We start from the raw sequence: 19,509 nt of genomic DNA on the forward strand, positions 1-19,509 counted from the left end.
ATTCATCAATCTGATTACAGGACAGGGTCAGTTCAAGCACCCTCTCCACTTTTGCTTAGGGTCTTACCTGGGGTCACCCTTGTGGATTCCTGGGAATATCTCAAGTGCCAGGTTTCTTGCTAGCCCCATGATGACTCCCTCAATCAAGATATCTCTTTCCTTGCTCTCATTTCTGTCCTTCCTCCACCTCGACTATCCCATTCCCTCAAGTTCTCCTTACCCCTCCCTTTCTCCCCTCATCTTCCCTTTCTGCCCTACTCCCACCACCCCATGCTCCCAATTTTGTCAGGTGATCTTGTCTATTTCCCCTTTCCAGCTGGATCTTGTTACTTCACTTCTCTAGGCTCATGGACAATAGGCTTGTTTTCCTTTGCTTTACACCTAGTCTCCACTTACGAGTGAGTACAAACCATGTAGTCATTCTTTAAATTACATTGATAATTGGATTCATAAGTCTTCACGTGACATAATGAAAAGAATGCTTAAATTGTTCAGTAATATAGTTTTTAATTCTAACATATCAATTCCTGAACTTGATTTAATTCCTGATTTTTTTGAACTTTATAATCTTGATTGGCCTGCAGACCTGCTGCTGTTTCCTTCCACATCTGTCTTCTAGAACTTCAACATTTTATTGACCTTCTCATTTTTAACCTACCTACGTGATCTTAGGTCTATGCTGAGTTTATTAACATGTCTCTGATGAGGACACTCATCACCATGCTTGGTGGCCTTCCCTCAGTTCCACTCATCTTTTTTTTTTTTTCACATAAACTTTTACTGTATAGAGAACCTTTCCATCTGGACTGTTTTCTGTCTCCTAGATACAAGTCAAAGATGTTTCTGGATATCTCATTCATTGTAACCTTCACCCATTTATTAGCTACCACAGACTACTTCTTTTTCAATGAGGTGTATTAGAATTGGAAAAATTATATGAGCTTCTTGCTTCAGTTTGCTCAATAAGAGAGCCCTTGATGTTACTGTCACTGAGTAGGTATAGATTGCATCTTATAACAAACCGAGGATGGAGATTTTCTCTGGGTAAAAATCTTAGTCACACAAGTCTGATAATCACAGTTGGAACCTTAGATCCCCACATAAAAACAAACAAACAAACAAACAAACAAACAGAAAAACAGATGTTGTGACTTGTAGCTGTAATACCAGAACTCCTAGAAACAAGATGAGAAACAGAGACTGGGGATTCATGGGTAAGCTTGAAAGATTTCTAGCTTGGAGTATGTAGCATAGTGACAGAAACAAGGAAGACCCCAACTTAAGAAGGAAGAATTGAGGACCAACTCCTGAAAGTCATCCTCTAACATTCATATGTGTGCCAATGCACATGTACATATATTTGTACATGGATGCACATAAATATATAATTTAGAAAAAACATAATTTCTAATAATTTTAGGTATTATAAATATTGCTATGAAATCTATTATTATTTTACTCTAATTATTATTATCAACTCTCAGAGGTTTAATCATTTGTTTCTCTAAGAGCCACTTTAACCTAGCTTCCTAGCCTTGTTTCTACTCAGTTTCATGGATTTATTTTTTTTTAATCACTCTGACAACTCTCTGATGCTCAGGCTGTTTAGAGTTCTGGTATTAGATTAACATTTGAATCTAAAACATCTTTATGCAGATTCCTAGTGTTAAGCCATGTGTCCATGGTGAAACACACATCTTTCCTGCCAAACACCAGCTTCACTGCCCAACCATACCATCTGTTAGTTGGTCTGTCAAACTGGAAACTATGGAGACAGCTTTAACTTGTTATCTCTTCTCTATTTATGTGATCTGTGTTCTATTTAAAGATCTGTTTCACTGAAAGTGCACATCAGAAGAAGAATTTTTATATAAAAATTCTAATACCACAAGTGGGAGGTATAGAGAGGAAGAGAAACTGAGAGGGAGAGAGAGAGGGGGAGAAAGAGAATGAGCCTTGTTAGTTCAGAATTAAATTTCTTGAGTGGCTTCTTCCATGATCTCTCTCACTGCATTCTCGTCTCTTGTCATTTTAAGACCATTGCCTGGTTTCCTGTGCTCTGAGTTGAATTGAAGCCCATACTATCAGTAGCAAATGCTGGACCACTGAACCACATCCCCAGGCCCACTACATTTCTTTGTTGTTTTAGTGAATTTATTTGTTTTGATATAAGGTCTCACGAGACAGTCCTGTGTGGCCTGGAACTTTCTATGTAGGCAAAGTTGGTCTTTTGCTCACAGAGTTCTGTCTGCGTTTGCTTCCTAAGGGCTGGTATGAAATGTGTGAAGCATCATGGCCAGCCAAAAATATTTTTAAATGAAGTAATATTTCTATTTTGTAACATTCTGCTTTAAAAAAAATGACTTTACTATCTTATCTGCTATTAAGAGTAGCTTCCAACTCTGTCTTGTGTTTTGAAACTTTTCTGTGGTTTAGTTGTTTTTGCAACTGTTCACTCACATGACCCTATAATCCACACCCATTATACCTCCCCTTTGTTCAACAGAAGATGCTGTGCCTTGTCTCGAGTTTATCTCATCTATTGAAAAAATTCTTTCTTTTTGTCTTTTGTGGCCTAATTGAAGTCCAGTGTATCTGTGGAATTGTCTTTTCTTCTATCTTGTTTCTTCTATGGAGTAAAAAGTTAAAATCAATGAAATATAGAAAGAAAAGTCAAGGCAGGGTGAATTTTTACATAATTATGAGAGTCTAAGATGTAGTTGTGCAACTAGAAATATACGTAGCCTGATAATGTCAGAGTCTTCAACTCTATCTCTCAATTTCTGTTATTTTTCTTCTTTTCATCATGAGGCAAGAACAACAGAGATAATCATTTAGGCTCAAAGTTTTGTTGAGAATGAATAATTTTACAGAGACAAGAGAAAAATCTTCATTTCCTTGAGTATAAAAGAACTGTTGGAAACTTTAAGAAAATAACCAGCAAGGCCAGAAGGAGTCCAAGTATAAAGGAAATATATATAGTATCAAGTACAAACTGATTATTTATAATATATATATATTATATATATAATGCTTTTTAAACATTAATACATAGGGGAGCATGGGGACCTGGAGGGAGGATTGAAAAGGGGGAGAGGAGAGGCAGAGAGGGAAGCAGAGAAAAATGTAGAGCTCAATAAAAATCAATAAAAAATAAAACATTAATACCTTACAAATCAAATGAATACAAAGATAGCCCTCTACAAACATGAGAATCAGCTATGCACAAAAGTGGAGCTAACTAAAAGACTTCACCGAAACTGGGCAATTATCATGCTTGTAGCAATAAGAATGGACTACTAAACTCAGCCCAACTCTGGCTATTTCCTTATTTTCTTGGAGCTCACAACTCAACACATTCCCAAAACATTTGGAATTTTCTTGAAACTTGTATTTCCTATGTAGTTACAAGTTAGGAGTAACTAGCAATTCCATTTGAAGGATTCCTTTCATTGAGAAGTGCCCCCAGGAGTCGTGGGGAGACTTAATGATATTTGAGTTAAAGAGAAAATAAGCCACTGTGACAACCTCAACATGCTTCAGAGATTCACTTGCTATTCCTGTGTGTAAGGTAATCTCAAGGGGTTTAATACATTCTAGTATCCCAGAGGTGTGATTAAAGGAATGGAGTGTGGGAAACAGCAGACATTAGTTCAACAGAGTGGTAAAACCAACATTATGGTACTATCCAGGGATTTCATCAGCAACAAAATGAGGACAGGGGAATTAGGCCATGAGTGATTTTATTAAAACACTGGGTGAATCCAATCAAAGTGTTTTAACTATTATGTTCCCTGATGATAGAGGTTATCCTTGTTCTAATTTGCTTTACGGAATTCCAAAAAGGCAATAGAACTAAGGGTTGTGCTTTTAAAAAATTAAAAGAAAGTTGTTACTTTGTTACAACCTGAGGGAATACACAGACAACACACCATCACTAAAGAGCAGTTTTAGTTTTAAATTTCTGAGAAGAATAGCTACAGTTAAATGAGCATTTGCTAGATGTTAGCTGAGGTCTTGAGGAAATGGACAACAACACAGAAAAGAGTTTTATTAGAAGGAGCGGAGCACACCTGGCTATAACCACCAATGTCTAAATAGATTATAATGGAAAATATATAAATGTTTCAACTAAAGTAAAAACTATTTTTAAATCTTTTTAAAACAATCTGTCATATCTATTCAAAGCATACCCCATATAAAATTGATTTATTCCTCATGAAAAATACAGTAACATTTTATGATAAGGAAGAATATGCTTAGGAGATTAGATAACTTTCCTAAACACCCAAATTAGTTGGTAGCTGATCTACAGTTTGAATATAGTTTTGATTAATTCAAGTGATAGTAAAAGCTATTCTAACTTGGGAGCCAATCTCTAAAGTCTTGCTTTACAAGAATAAATTGTAAAGAAGAAATGAAAAAAAAAAAAAGGAAATACTACATAAACTAACTTTTGTCAAGAAGTTATTATGCACCAGACATTAAACAGGTGCTATCCTTCTATTTCTTACTCAATTAAATAAACTGGAACTCAGAAGCTTTTAAATTCATTCTTAAGGGATAAGCATCTAGAGAATTACAAATGCAAGAATCAAATTTAGTCTATGTATTACAAAAGTTTTTTCTTTCCTATATTTGTTGAGCCTTATGACATTATAAGCTCACTAATTCCATCTTGCCTAAAGATTATTTGACCTAACGATTTTTGGCTTAAGGACAGAAGGTTATATTAGTGAGCTTGTACTACCATGACAAAACCAAAATAAAATCAAAACAAAATATAATCGATGAAATAATATACGATGAAAATGTATTTCTCTGGAGCTCCTAAAATTCAAGATCAGAGATTAGTATTGTATATTCCTTCTGATCCTGTGAGATTCTTTATCTTCACTTTTTCCTTATACTATCATCAATTTAACTAAATGCTTATGCGCTGACTGTAATAAAGCCCAGTTGCATTGCATCTAGGGTTTATGGAATTATCCAAGTTAGGGAACTTGTTGAGTGAATCAGCTTTCTTCCACCCACCTCTTCCCATTTTCTTGCTTGGTGAAAAATTTAGTGACATTTATGAGTAATGAAAGCATGAGTGAAGGCATTAATTCTTGAAAACGAGACTCCTTCAAGAGGAGTGTTAAAGTCACAATTGTTCAGGCACTAGTCAGAGGCTATTTCCCTTGTCTTAGCATGAAGCCTTGCTGGAAATGTAGCTCATTGGTAGAGTATTTGCATAGGAATACCCTTGATTTGATTCTAGAATTAAAATATAAAACAGAGTGAGAGTGGATTCTGGGCAATTTATGTAATAAAGAAGGAAAAATACTGAAATGCTGGTACATCTGATTTTTAAGTTCTGATCAAGCCTGAGTTTAATACATATGGGGTAAATGAATGCTATTCATGAGGTTAAAGTAACTGTGGCTTTGAGATATTTTTACAAATGGATGTAGGTACATTAAGAAACACAAATCCAGCAGTTTTTATAAGAGCAAAATATGGCAGGAGAACAGTTACTACTTGCTATTTAAAGACCAAGAAAGCAGTAACTAATGGAACAGGCAGCTGAACAGTAGTTACACAAATTCCAAAGCTGTGCAAATTCAGTAAAGAATGTCTTCTTATTTTATGTTACTAGATATTTTTTAAGTAAAATCAGTGGAGAATACAGTATTTTACATAAGGGCCTCAACAAGATGAACTTAACTTAGGAATTGTTCACCCCGTTGTTGAGTATATTCTCAGAATTAGAAACTAGATGTTGAAGTTAAACTGTAAAATAAATGGAAAAGGGTGGCCAATGTGCTTAGTGTTTATTACAAAAGGAAAATATAAAATTTCGTTCTGTGGCTCTTTTAAGTACATGTCATTCATACACACACACACACACACACACACACGCACGCACGCCCGCACGCACGCACAGAGTTTTCCATGACTGTTAGAAAACAAAAGATTTTAAGTTAACGAAATTCAAATATCTTTTTACTCTGTCCAACATTACTTATAATTAAACTGTGTTGTCCAAAATGTCTTACCTAGGCTCTTTCATTGCGGATCACGGTTACTAGTAAACAGCAATTGGCTAAAGAAAAATTGATGTTAAAATCCATTTACTTAAACAAGCACTCACATATAAAAGCTCTGTAGATAAAGGTGTAACTGAGATAAACCCCTCAACCAATTGCTGTACACCCTTTAAACACAGTCAAAAATAAGAACATGACCAGAAACAAGCTTACATACCTGGAATGAGAGAGGGGAAGCAGACTAGTTTAGAAATACAGAATTAGAGCATTGTAACCATAGCAGCTGTGTTTTGAAGAGTGCAGAGGGAATAAGTATATGCAAAAATATCTCAGAGAAAGATAACTGTATACAATCTGGGATACTTGAAAACATGCTCTACACAGTTCATTGTCCTGTAAACACATCAATGCCATACCTTTCTTTTCTATGAATATAAATATTCTCCATGGTAATCTGTGTCATTCAGGGAAAACTAGAGCTGTGTGTGCCTGTGGGCCATGGTCACTAATATTTTAGTCAGAATAATAAATTCTTTGTTTTAGGGAAAGAATGTGCATTTGTTGACTTGTTTACTGCTATCATTATGGCTTTATTGTGTCCTATAAGACAATGATAGACTAATGAGAAAGACTAGACACTTGATCTTAGGGAAACTCATACATGATCAAGTGTTATAAGAAGTTTAGATTCTGCTCTGAAAAATTAGGATATATATGTGCGTGTGTGATACAAATAGATTACTACCAACATAAATAGCTGAAGACAATAAAGATAAATTTATAAAATTAATTTTAAGAGTATATCTTATTTAATCATTGTTATAATTTTTATCATTTTGACATCATCAACATTATAAAATATTGATGTGCTACCTGTGTTTTTCTTTTATATATGTTTGAAATGTAGTGTTTTAAACTGAAAGAACTATGCTTTTTGGATTAGACGTAAGTCAAATGTTCAGTGGTCACATGTGCTCAGAGGCTACCCTAGTAGTCATACATAGGAGACAGGTCAGGTCTCAACAATAGATGTGAAGCCTAAAGCCATGGCTCTAACATAGCATAGCTACTCATTCCTAGATAAAATTCAGTCTGATAACAAGTACACAATTATGGCACTAACTTCAATGTATTTTGCTCATTCCTAAACACGAAGTGAGTCCCTGTTCTCTATATTATGGGGAAAAGTTGAGTCCCGAGGAAATCTGGAAATCACAAATCTACACAAAGCAAGTCTAAACCGGAGAGGGTGTCAGACTCGGGAGCTGCTGTCAAAGAACGGACTTCTTTTCAGCAAAGGTTGCCAATCATAAGATGATATAGCTATGCTGTGAAAGATTTTCCACATTCAGCTAAGATAGGACAATTTCTGCATGTCATTAGATCTAGTTAGAAGTAAGGACTAGAGGTAACTAATGAGCTTTAAAAAGAGGCAAAATACCTTCCAAATCCCCTCGACCCATTGACACACTCTCGCACATGAAGATTTTCCCTTCTATTCAAATAGAATCACTCTTAATGAGCTGGGCACTACAGGCTTCAGCTGCGAACCTGACAGCCTACAAAGAAAGCCTAAGGAAGTTGAATTCTATAGAATGAGAATTTGGGTCACAGTGTCTGTCTCAAGATTTCATTTTCCTCTGGGAAGAGTATCCAGAGAAAGAAATGAGGAAAAGTATCCAAAATATTTTTAAGAAAAAGGGGAGTATTTTTCCACATTGCAGATATAAACTCAAGCTGCATTAACAAGGCAATTAAAATATAAATGCACTGAAAGTCCTAATGTCAAAACCCACATGTCTCTTTGTGCCTATCAATGACATCATTAAGAAGATAACTTTAGATGATGGAGCAACTCTTTCCAAAATCCCCCTCTTATTATACATATCATTGTCTACATAAGGCTATAATTCAGCACTGAATATTTTGTAGGAATGTAATTAGAATTAAATTTTGATTATTAAAAGTTATATGGTTTGAATCATTAAGTGCCAAATCATCCATGATTCTACTTTATTTGGAAATTAGGCACAGCAGTTATTTGATAAATAATATGTAGATTAAGAAATAAGTTGCAAAGGAAACATTTACTGGTGCATAGAAGTGTGGTTGGAAGAAATATGCAGCTGAATTAATTGTAATCCTAATGTCTGGCTTGAGAGTAGCAATATCAGATGGAAGAATATAGGTTTGGACATTTGAAAGATAGAGGCTGAAATTCCAGCTGTTTCTAATAACTAGCAATTATTTGGCAAATTTTCTCATCACCTACACTTTATTCATAAATCTGTGAAATACTGCCCTGTATCATGTTAACTTCTTTCTTTCTTTCTTTCTTTCTTTCTTTCTTTCTTTCTTTCTTTCTTTCTTTCTTTCTTATTTATTTATTTTTTTTGGTTTTCGAGACAGGGTTTCTCCGTAGCTTTTGGTTCCTGTCCAGAAACTAGCTCTTGAAGACCAGGCTGTCATGTTAACTTCTTCAAGCTAATTAGTTTTCATATTAAAGGACTTGGATTTGCAAGTATAGAACTTGGTATTTACATAATTACATAAACTGGGTAAATTCCACCTTTCTTTATGGCAATTATAGTAATGATGGTAGGGGCTATAAAATCATCTACTGAGTTCATGTTCTAGACCACTCCCCTGTATGAAGCACTTTGTGAAGAAATTCCCTTCTGAAACTCAATAAACAAAACCTCTCTCTAGATTTCCATACCTAATACTTATTGCCACTGCATTTTCTTCTTCCTTTTCACGTGCAAGTGCCTCAGACCAAGGAGTGGCATAAATGCGTGTTCTACACTTTTAAACTCCATCCATACAATCTTACCCCAAAGGAGTTCAGTGTTAACCTGAATCATTGAACATATTTATTGCACGTTTAGTTTCAGAAGTAAACGTCAGCATTTTTTTTTCAAGTAATACATGGATGTTTGACACTTTGAGGGTACCATGCAGGACTATAGGACTATGTTTTTTTTTTTTTAATCACACCTTATACTTTCACACAGCACTGTTGCTACCCACAGTGCTATTTATTGCAAAGACTGACAAATACTCCCAACTCATATTTCTCCTTTCTGAATCAGAATGTCCTTATTGGGTTTCCTAACCACCACTCTTACTTGGCCATTTCACAAAATTTAGAAAAAAAAATCATCCTTGTCTTAGTCAGTGATGATTGCTGTGAAGAGATACCATGCCCATAGTAATTCTTATAAAAGAAAACATTTAATTGAGGTTTATTTACAGTTTCAGAAGTTTAGTTCATTACCATCATGGTGGAACACATGGCTGCATGCAGACAATGCTGGGGAAATAGTTAAGAGTTTTACACATACTTCCTTCATAAGGCCACACCTCCTGATCCTCATAAAGCAATGCTACTTCCTATGATGACTAGGTACTCAAATCTATGAGTTTATGGGGGCCATTTTTAGTCAAACTACTACATTCTTTTTCTGTAATCCATTTAAAATACAAAGGAAAATTAAAAAAATAATCTATGTTTCTAAATTTCATTCTTCTCCACTATGTCTATGCCAGTTCATCTGTCCCAATATCTGAACTATTGATATTTTTTTTTGATTCGGAGAAGATATCTCTCACAACTACAAGTATTGATACTAAAGTTAAGGTTAAAAAAAGTCATTCAAACTTGTTGACTTGGACATGCATCACAGGTTCAAAGCTTTGCAGTCTTGCCGGGCGGTGGTGGCGCACGCCTTTAATCCCAGCACTCGGGAGGCAGAGGCAGGTGGATCTCTGTGAGTTTGAGGCCAGCCTGGTCTAGAAGAGCTAGTTCCAGGTCAGGAACCAAAAGCTACGGAGAAACCCTGTCTCGAAAAATCAAAAAAAAAAAAAAAAAAAAAAAAAAAAAGCTTTGCAGTCTTTCCTTTGCTTGATTCCTTCTTCTTTGGTACATGGCCATACAATATTTTTAATAATAAAATTTCTCTTCATAATTCCTCTGCTACCTGAAAATAATTTTCTGTAGATTCCTTCTTATTGAAGTGAAGCCACATCTTTGAGTCCTAATGTACAGGGCAGCTTTCTTTAATGCCTAGATTCCACTTTGGAAACTCAGCTCTTCCCTAAACTTTTTCTTTATATATGCTACTTAAAATCTATTTCTCTCTTTAAGAAATTTGCAGACATTTTTCCAATGTTCCCACTGTTTACAAATGTTTACAGAATACAGAATTTATATGAATTCTTGGACACAGCTTTACTTTAAAATTCCCATTTATTCAAATATATACGCTCAGGTTTATTTTTTATATTTTTGCATTTATTTACTTATCTGTTTATTTGAAAGAGACAGTGTGAATACCTGTGCATACACATGATACAGAGTGCATGTGTGTTGTCAGAGGAGCATTTGCAGGGGTCTGTTCTCTGTTTCTGTAGTGAGGGTTCTGTACATTGAACACAAGTCTTCAGTCTCAGCATGAAGCACCTTTACCCACTGAGTTACTTAGCCAGTTCTGTAGCCTCTTTTTTAAATTATCAGATTACACTGGACTCTTGAAAATAAATCCAAGTTGTGATTTTATAAACATTTTATATCAAATCTATGTCTTAACTGTTTAGAGGGGTTGTAAGTTTGAAACAAAACAGAGTTTCGAGGAGAAGGATGTCCCTATGTTATCTTTCTTTCATCTAGGACAGTTTAGGAGTGCCTCTGAGAAATCACTTTTTCTTCTTCTGCTTTTAGCTTAATATTGTGTCTAAAGTACATGAAAAAAGCTATTAGCTTCAATATGTTGTGGGATGTTCAAGTTGAGATGCTCAGTAGGCGAAATTGAGTCCAAGCTAATTACCAAATACTCTAAATGTGTGAAATATATGCACTGCAAATATTTAAGTGTGTTGTTTTGGTTTCAGGTGAAAAAGCTGAGAATATAGTTTCCAAATTGAAGCTAAATTAAGTTTCTTCAATACAAATATTTCTCCTCTATTTCAAATTGCTTTATGTAACATGTTGCATAATAAGTAAAGACAGTGTTAAAGTGAAATTGCTAGGTAACAGGTTAAAGATCATGACGTTTTCAGATACATTTTCTTGTTTTTTAGGAAATTATTGGCTTTTATTATTTATATCATACTCATCATACCTAATTTCAAGCTTTTTATATGACTGACTCCATCTTAAAGAAAAATATTGCTATCAAAATAGCTGAGAAACAGAACTGTCCTAAAATAAAAAGAATAGTAGATTACTCAGATTAGTGTAAATCAATAATTTAGGCCTCTTGGCACATATTCCAGAAAGCACCCTTTAAACTTTGTTAATTACAAAATAACCGGATGGTCCACCTGCCACTATCACAGAGGTTTCTCATTGTTTCTAATTCTAGATTTAAACAGAAATCCACGTAGTTTACACATCAGTGTTTGGGCTGCGAGCTAAGCTAGCATGTTCTCCTGTATGATGTGTATGGATAGAACTACACAATATTGCATCCTGAAAATTTGAGGGGCCCATCTGAGTAAGGCACTTGTGTGTTGGTAAAGCACAGTAGCAAAGCTCCAGCCCAGACTTACCCACCTATCTGTTGGCTAACTTTCATCTTTGTGTAGCCCAGGGCTCTGTAACTGGGTGCCTCATAGCTCTCATTTATTTGATATTTGCTGTTCTTGATAGATACCACCTCCTATGCCTACCTGATTTTAGACTAGTTATACATTTATATTCTACAACCCAGCTGTCTAATAATACTCGTGTGTTCTTCGTGTCAATCTATCTGGCCTATATAATTGGACTTTTGAGGTTCTTGGGGGTCAATTATAGAAGAATAAAGTGAGAGGAATCTTTACTTTTGGAGCTGCATGGAACTCAGCCTTTACATACTAGTCATATTTATAACTCTGAGCTTTAAGGCACTGACTGTGTTGTCTATGGGACAACATAGGTATGGGACACATACCTCAAAAATATTATCAGAATTCAATGGGATAAGTTATATAATAACCCTGGTGTGATTCTTCTCACAGATGACTGTCAATCTTAATCTTCTTTTTCCTTTGACTTTATGCAGCTCAACTTCCTCAATAATTTTCAGAATTGTTGGTTGCATTGGTCCAGAAGGGTAGAGAGAATAGAAGCAGAAAACAGGGTTCAGATGACCATGGGTACAAAGGAAATAACACTCAGGGAGACAGACGTGGGTGATTCACCTCAACTTTATCTTGGAATATATCAAATATATAGAATTGGGGACCCAGGGGACAAACCCTAATTTGAATTAGGTAGCACACTCCTATCAAATATCTGGATTAGTGGAATCATGGCCCTATCAAAATCGCTATATCACTTCCTTAATTACCACGTGTATCATCGGGGAAAGACTATTTGCAGGAAATTGTGTCAAGGGTCCCTCTTGATATAAGTCAGGCATCCTAGGCAATGAGACATCTTCCAGACAAAGCTAGGTAGAGAGCAGGAAGCTTTTTTCTGAGGGCAATAAGTCCTCCATGTTGCTGAGCTTAAAGAAAGTTGCTAGGCTATGGTAGACCATAGCCTCTGATCAACTGTAAAAGATCCTAACAACTGTAAAAGATGCCAAATGGCACGTGGAAAAGCCTACAAAGCCTCAACCATACACAAAGAACTCCAGGACACTGAACAAATCTGGCAGCAGAAGCGGTAGCACTCCACAGAAAAGAGAATATCAATTGGTTGTCCAGTGCCAAACAGTCAGCCCTGGAAACATGTATACAAGTAATATTACATGGACTCAGCAGGTTATATTTGGGAATATATAGAAATAAAATTACATATATGCATGCAATAAAAATTGATGGAATGAAATCATAAATTTAAAGAAAGTTGATTTATGAGGAAATTTGGAGGGGAAAATGGAAGAGAAAATTGTAAATAATAAAGTCTCAAAAATAAACAAAAAAGCAGGAAGAAGAAAAAGATGAACATATTCTCACCTCTAAAATTGTATTTTGGATGAAAGTGGAATTTGGAATTATTCATATCATTAACTGCTTTTTGATTATATAAAATGAAAATTGGATTTTTAAAATAAGTTTATACATTTTCAAGACAGGATTAATCTTAGTTGAGAATATATTGGGTCCTTTGCATTTTAGAACACCAAGTAATAAATTCATGACAATTAATATATTACATAAAATATGCATTTTATTGAGGATATTTCCCAGAGGTAAATAAAACACATAGAGAGACAAGAATGTAAACCTGGACTTTATCAACTTGGATCAGACTTCAGGAAGTCTAATGCCAGGTAATTCATTATCAGTATATTTAAAACACAGTATGATTGGGAAAAGTTTCTAGGTACTAATCAGTCCAGTCTGTCCAGTTCCAGGAGAACAATAAAGCATAAGGTAGGTGTGACCACACAGTGACTCTGTTATAAAGTGCACATAACCACAAGGTTGGTTTCTATAGATGAAAGGCCTAGAATCTAGTGTGGTCTCTGACTGATAGCGCAGAGGTCAGCAGCCCTAAGTACTTGTGCCATCCAAGGATGGGTAATGGCTAGGGAGGAAAGAGTCTGGCATGATCATTCTGGGGAATTAGGATGAAGTCTGTCCTTTCAGATAGCAAAAAAGTCACCAAGCTGTTAATTCTCTCCACTTCCAGTTTTCTAGATGGAATGCAGGTATTTGATTTTATCTCTGCTCTTGAGGAGACACCTCTGCGAGATTAACATCGGTGGTTCTCTTAGTGCTTCTCTGTGAGGACAAGGGGAGTACAAGGACTTCTGTAACCCCAATATTTTATATACTAAGATGCTCTATAATATTTCTATCACATTGATATCATTTACATAGTATGTATTTTGTATATGCTTTTATGTACACACTGTATCTAAATATATGCATATGTATACTGTGAATTAACCTCATATACATACTTTGGCTAAAGGGCCAATTGTGATACATTTTGTGTTACCACAACAGAATACTTAATGCTGGATTGTGTATGTAAAAAAGAGGCTTATTTGGGTCAGTACTTTGGTTAGGTTGGGAGTCTAAATAGCATAGTGGCAATGTTTGGTTTTATTATTAAATTATGGGGAGAGATAAAGGAAATCAGTTTCAGGTAGAAAAAGAATGTGTACACGCAAAAAGGCAAGATGTTGTGTAAGAACCAAACTTTCCCTTTTCATGACTAGCAGAAGTCATGTGAGAATGAATGCTGATGGTCTGGTCACCTTTTCTTCAGCCCACTTAAAATTTCCACCACATCAGGGTGAGCACATTGCAGACCAGACCCCCAAAACAGGATCTTTGGAGTATTAACCATATTCAAACCCAGGCAGTGGGATGCAATGATCATCTAATGAAAACCAAAGAGAGAAAGAGAGAGCATAGAATAAAAACAGCCAGCGGATGCTTCTTATCATTTTATATTAAGGTAGGAGTACATATTAAACAGCAGACAAGTTTGAATGCTGAAGAGAAAACTGCCCATTCGTGATCATCGAGGCTGTGCTTGATGTTGTTAATAAATGAAAACATCTTAAATGTTCTTTTATTGATGAGCACTTGGTTCCCACACAATCAAATACTATTCAGCCATAAGAAAGAATAAAATCTTGCTATAGTGACAACATGAATGGAGATGGGTAACAATATATCATGTGAATAAGTTAAGCGCTGAAATGTAAGTACTACATATGTATGTATGTGCTGAAACAGGTTGTTCCACATTTCAGTTAAGAGAAAAGATTCTTGTTGTATCTAATAAATGCATTCCTACCAATCCAATATCTCTTTTTGTATGTATGTTTTCATACAGGCAATTATGGAGAAAGTGGGATGGAGGCTTTCAAAGATATGTCAGCCAAGGAAGGGATCTGCATCGCCCACTCTTACAAAATCTACAGCAATGCCGGGGAGCAGAGCTTCGACAAGCTGTTGAAAAAGCTCAGGAGTCATTTGCCCAAGGCCCGGGTGGTAGCCTGCTTCTGCGAGGGCATGACAGTGAGAGGTCTGCTGATGGCCATGAGGCGCTTGGGTCTAGCCGGAGAGTTTCTGCTTCTGGGCAGGTAAGTGGCAATGAACAAATAATAGCAAAACTTTGCCTTCATTTCCATTCCTTTGATGCATAAGGACTGCTGTGTTAGAATTTTAATTTCTGTGCCAGAAGAACGTAACTATCATAAAACAGCATAAAGATCAGGGAGAAGGATGGAAAGTGAGTAGCTACTGTTTGTGCAGACTCATGATGAAAGCAGAATTCTGTAAAGATGCAGAAATCTTTGCAACCTTAAAAATCATGACAAGGAATCAAGTGGTTTCTTAGATGTTTTGTGGTATCAAGAAACATATATAAATAAAACTCATTGGTGCTAATTTTAAAATGATTTTAAATATATATTTTGCTTTAGAATATAGAATTGTAGAGTTTGGTTTTAAAGTGAGGCATTATTTTTCAATATATCTAGCATCCCATTGACGCTAGAGAAGATGCAACAACATTAGCTTCTACAAAGATTGATTTTTAATTATCCAGATATTTCATGTGATTGATACAACTTTACTGATTCCATCTGGATATAGCTACATGTCTATTAGTATTTTAAAAGAAATAATAAAAACAATAAAATGTGACTATGTATCATATAAAATGCATGTAATGAACATGTATTGAGATATATGTGTGTATTGTGAAATTTATTATGAGGGACTAATTCATTTGATGAAGAAGGGTGTGTATTAACACAACCTACACTTGGAACGCCAGAAAACAAAGAGAGACCATATCTGTTCTTGTCTCAGTTCAAACTTTAGATGCATGGAAGATGACTGTGTTAACTTCTCTGTAGGTGAGGAACCTGACTACTAAGAAACGCTAATGTGTAGTCTACATCTAAAAGATGGTCAAGATCAATGTAATGTGCCATGTACTCATGCTTAGGTCTCGCCTCTTTTCCAGCTTCTTTTATTAAGTCTTCAACTGGTTATGTAAAGTTCTCTCAGATTGTATGTGGGAGTAGGGAGAAGGGCTAGTGCTTTATTCAATTCTGCTCATTTCAAGTGATATTATCCTAAAACAGCATCACAAAAATATCCTTAATGTCTGGTTAAATGTTTGAGCACCACATCTCATGCAAATAAATGTATGAAGTATACCATCATAATCACTAGACACATGCCATAGTTTGTAATGGAATTCTCTCTAGAGATGAAAAAATGTGATTGCTCAGTGATGTGTGAACTTTTTCCATTTGCCCTTAAGATGTCATGTGTCATACATCCTTTCTGAAAAACTTGACAATTTGTTGTGTATTATATAACCAATCTGAAAAATTTTAAAAAAAGGATGAGCCCCAAAAATACTGCCTTTCTCAGCAGTCCTGTCCACAACAGGAAGTCTTCTCAGCTGTTGTTATCTTCTGACAGCTTTTAAAAATGAGCTACATTGCATTTATTTTCAAAATATTCAATGGAACTTCTGTTTTCATGTTTAGCTCCTGCATAGTTATATTTTCTGGCAGCCACTTTATTTACCTAATTCTTTTGTCTGAAATGAGAGCAGCAAATGGGTGCAATTATAGGCCACACCTCATTCATAATAACCATATCAGACAATATTTCTTTTAAATTTGTGTTATATATTTTGTCTAAAGTTTCTTTGAAAATTCAAGTCATAATTTGTAGAGCTCAAGAACATGTGTATTGATACTCTAAATATACCAAAGTTTGGTGTTAATAGTTAAGAGACATCCCCCCCAAAAAAAAAACCAAAACATCAGAGCATTAAACAGTCTGACATTTTTCTATGAGGAGATAAGATTTCCCAAATCCTATTTGAATCTTTTTATATCATTAGATGCCAGAATAAAGGCATTATTCACTAAACACTAATTATGATGCCTACAATTTTCTGTATGTGACTGTATTGCTTGCTATAACACATTTCACAAAAATACATTGACCCTTATGTGAGTAAGAAATCAAAAGTGGAATAATAGTATTTCCAAGTTGTTTAATTTTCCAGAATATATATATATATATATATATATATATATATATATATATATATATATATGAATGATAGACAGGATCTCTCTATGTAACTCTGCTTGGCCTGGGACTCATTCTGCAGACCAGGCTGGCCTTGAACTCATAGAGATTCACATCTCTCTGCCTCTCCAGGTTTTTTTTTTTTTTTTGGATTTTTTTGAGACAGGGTTTCTCCTTAGCTTGCCTCTGCCTCCCGAGTGCTGGGATTAAAGGCGTGCGTCGCCGCCCGGTGCCTTTCCAGTTTTGTAATTAAAGATATGCCACAATGCTCAGCCTGAATACACTGTCTTATTTCTAGAAGTGAAAATGTAGTATCAGAGATTATAAATTATAAATTATTATATTTATAAATTATAAAATATTTTATATTTATAAATATAATTATAATTTATAAGATATTTATCATGTTTATAAATTATAAATTATTTTTATATTTTATAAATATAAATTTATAAAATATTTATTATATTTATAAATTATAAAATTTAATATAAAATTAGAAATTAGAATATTTTAAATTAGCTATTTAAAGATGGTTTTGTTAATTACATCGGTATCTTTGTTTTAAATGAAACTCCATATACTTGCAAATTATAAACAGACTTTCTTAGTATGAGGTAACTCAACTTCCATTTGTTTCAAAAAAGGAAGAATAAGAATTTGTTCTAACAAATCTGTTTGCAGATGAAATAGAAAAACCTTAATAATAGTTATTGACCTTGTATGACAGATAGATATTCCTCTCTATCCTTACACACCATCAGTATTTTTTTTTTTTTTTTTTTTTTTTTTTTTGGTTTTTCGAGACAGGGTTTCTCTGTGGTTTTTGAGCCTGTCCTGGAACTAGCTCTTGTAGACCAGGCTGGTCTCGAACTCACAGAGATCCGCCTGCCTCTGCCTCCCGAGTGCTGGGATTAAAGACGTGTGCCACCACCGCCCAAAACCAAAGCCGTTTTCAAAGAAGTATGTTTAGCTTCTTCTAGACTCTTTGATACAGTTAAATTGCAGGATAAGACCAGAGGATATTTTAATAGAGTTTCAAGAAGGACAGAGGACAGGAATGGAAACACAGACAAAAGAGGCAGAGCTTTATTTCTATTCTGAACAGTATCACACAAGTCAAAATTTATATACTTATGATTTTAATAATTTCACTCTTGTGCAGGGGAGCACATAAAAGATTTCAGTAGGTTTATTGAACAAACAGGATAACTCACCTAACACAATTCTAAATAATGAAAAGGCATAAGAAACCTAGTAAATAAATTTCATTTTGTCTTATGTTTAGTTTTGTTGTGTGAGTTCATATTTTGAAAATATAAAAATAAACTAGTAAAAATTAAGAACAATGTAGACATCAATATAATACATTTACAATGTAAATTAGGCTAGCAAAACTGTACCCATCTTTGCTGTATTATGTTGTGCTTGTGTGCATTGATTTAGCAAGACCAGAACAATCACATGAAGTTCTGTATATAAACAACCTACTGGTTAGTTGTATGTACATCAAACTGTCTAGAAGATGTGGATTAAGCACAGCTAGTAGAGAGAATACATGGAAAAGGAGCTTGTAAAAGAGGATGCCGCATGTTACTTTTCTGCCTCTTGTACAGAAAATGAAAAAAAAGTTGAGGACATTTTACAGCAGTGTTTTAGCTTGCCAATATGCAATTTCTGATCATTTAGATATTAAATTATATATATCCATATATACATGGATATATATATGTATATATATGGAAACATATATGCAAAGAAATAGAGAATGGATAGATTTCTATTTCTTCAACACTGGGAGTTAGTAAAATATTTTCTAATTGTTGAACTTTTAACTTTAAATGTCATCATAATGTTTTAAGTGGAGGCTCTAAAGTGAGAGTGACAATGTCTGTATTTTCTATGACTGTAATGAATATACTGCTCTATTTTCTGTAGCCACTCTCATGTAGTTATGCTTGCAGTGCATTTTATTTGTGTATTGTTATTGACTGATTTGAATGGCTCATTTTAAAATCAGGAAAATAAGTTACTAACCTTGAAAATGTTTGTATGCCAGTCATTTAATTTTAACCTGTATGTGGCATTTTAGACGACTATAATTTTAGACAAAAACATATTTTTTCACTGTCATCTTTAAGTCCTATAAGATCTGAATATTCCCTTCAAAGGCCAGACAAACATATATGTTTTGTTAGTCATTTAATTTTGGATTCTATGGAAATCAGAAGATTAAACAAAGGCGTCATCTAACAGCATCAAGCTTAATCGTATGGGAACAGGGATCACTTAAAGCCCTGAATAAAGCAATAACCAGGGCAGATCTACTCTTGAACTGGAGCAGAAGGAAAAATCATTAGTATGGGTAGGCTTAAAAGGTTTGAAAACAGAAAAATCACTTGATATTCCCACATTCTAATTGTCAATGTTGGCATTGGGTTAAGAAGATGTCATTGAAGTG

At 34.7% G+C, this 19,509-nt stretch overlaps 1 protein-coding gene across 3 annotated transcripts in view; it reads left to right on the forward strand.

Moving 5' to 3' along the window:
• The window catches only part of Grm5 (glutamate metabotropic receptor 5), a 353,740-nt gene that overhangs the window by 126,789 nt on the left and 207,442 nt on the right, over window positions 1-19,509 (forward strand). For all 3 annotated transcript variants that reach the window (XM_057756230.1, XM_057756228.1, XM_057756229.1), the window contains exon 4: window positions 14,818-15,067. In XM_057756230.1, the coding sequence (XP_057612213.1) occupies window positions 14,818-15,067 (250 nt within the window). The remainder of the gene's footprint in view (window positions 1-14,817; window positions 15,068-19,509) is intronic.

Source organism: Chionomys nivalis, chromosome 23 (genome assembly GCF_950005125.1).
Source record: "Chionomys nivalis chromosome 23, mChiNiv1.1, whole genome shotgun sequence".
NCBI lineage: Eukaryota > Metazoa > Chordata > Mammalia > Rodentia > Cricetidae > Chionomys > Chionomys nivalis.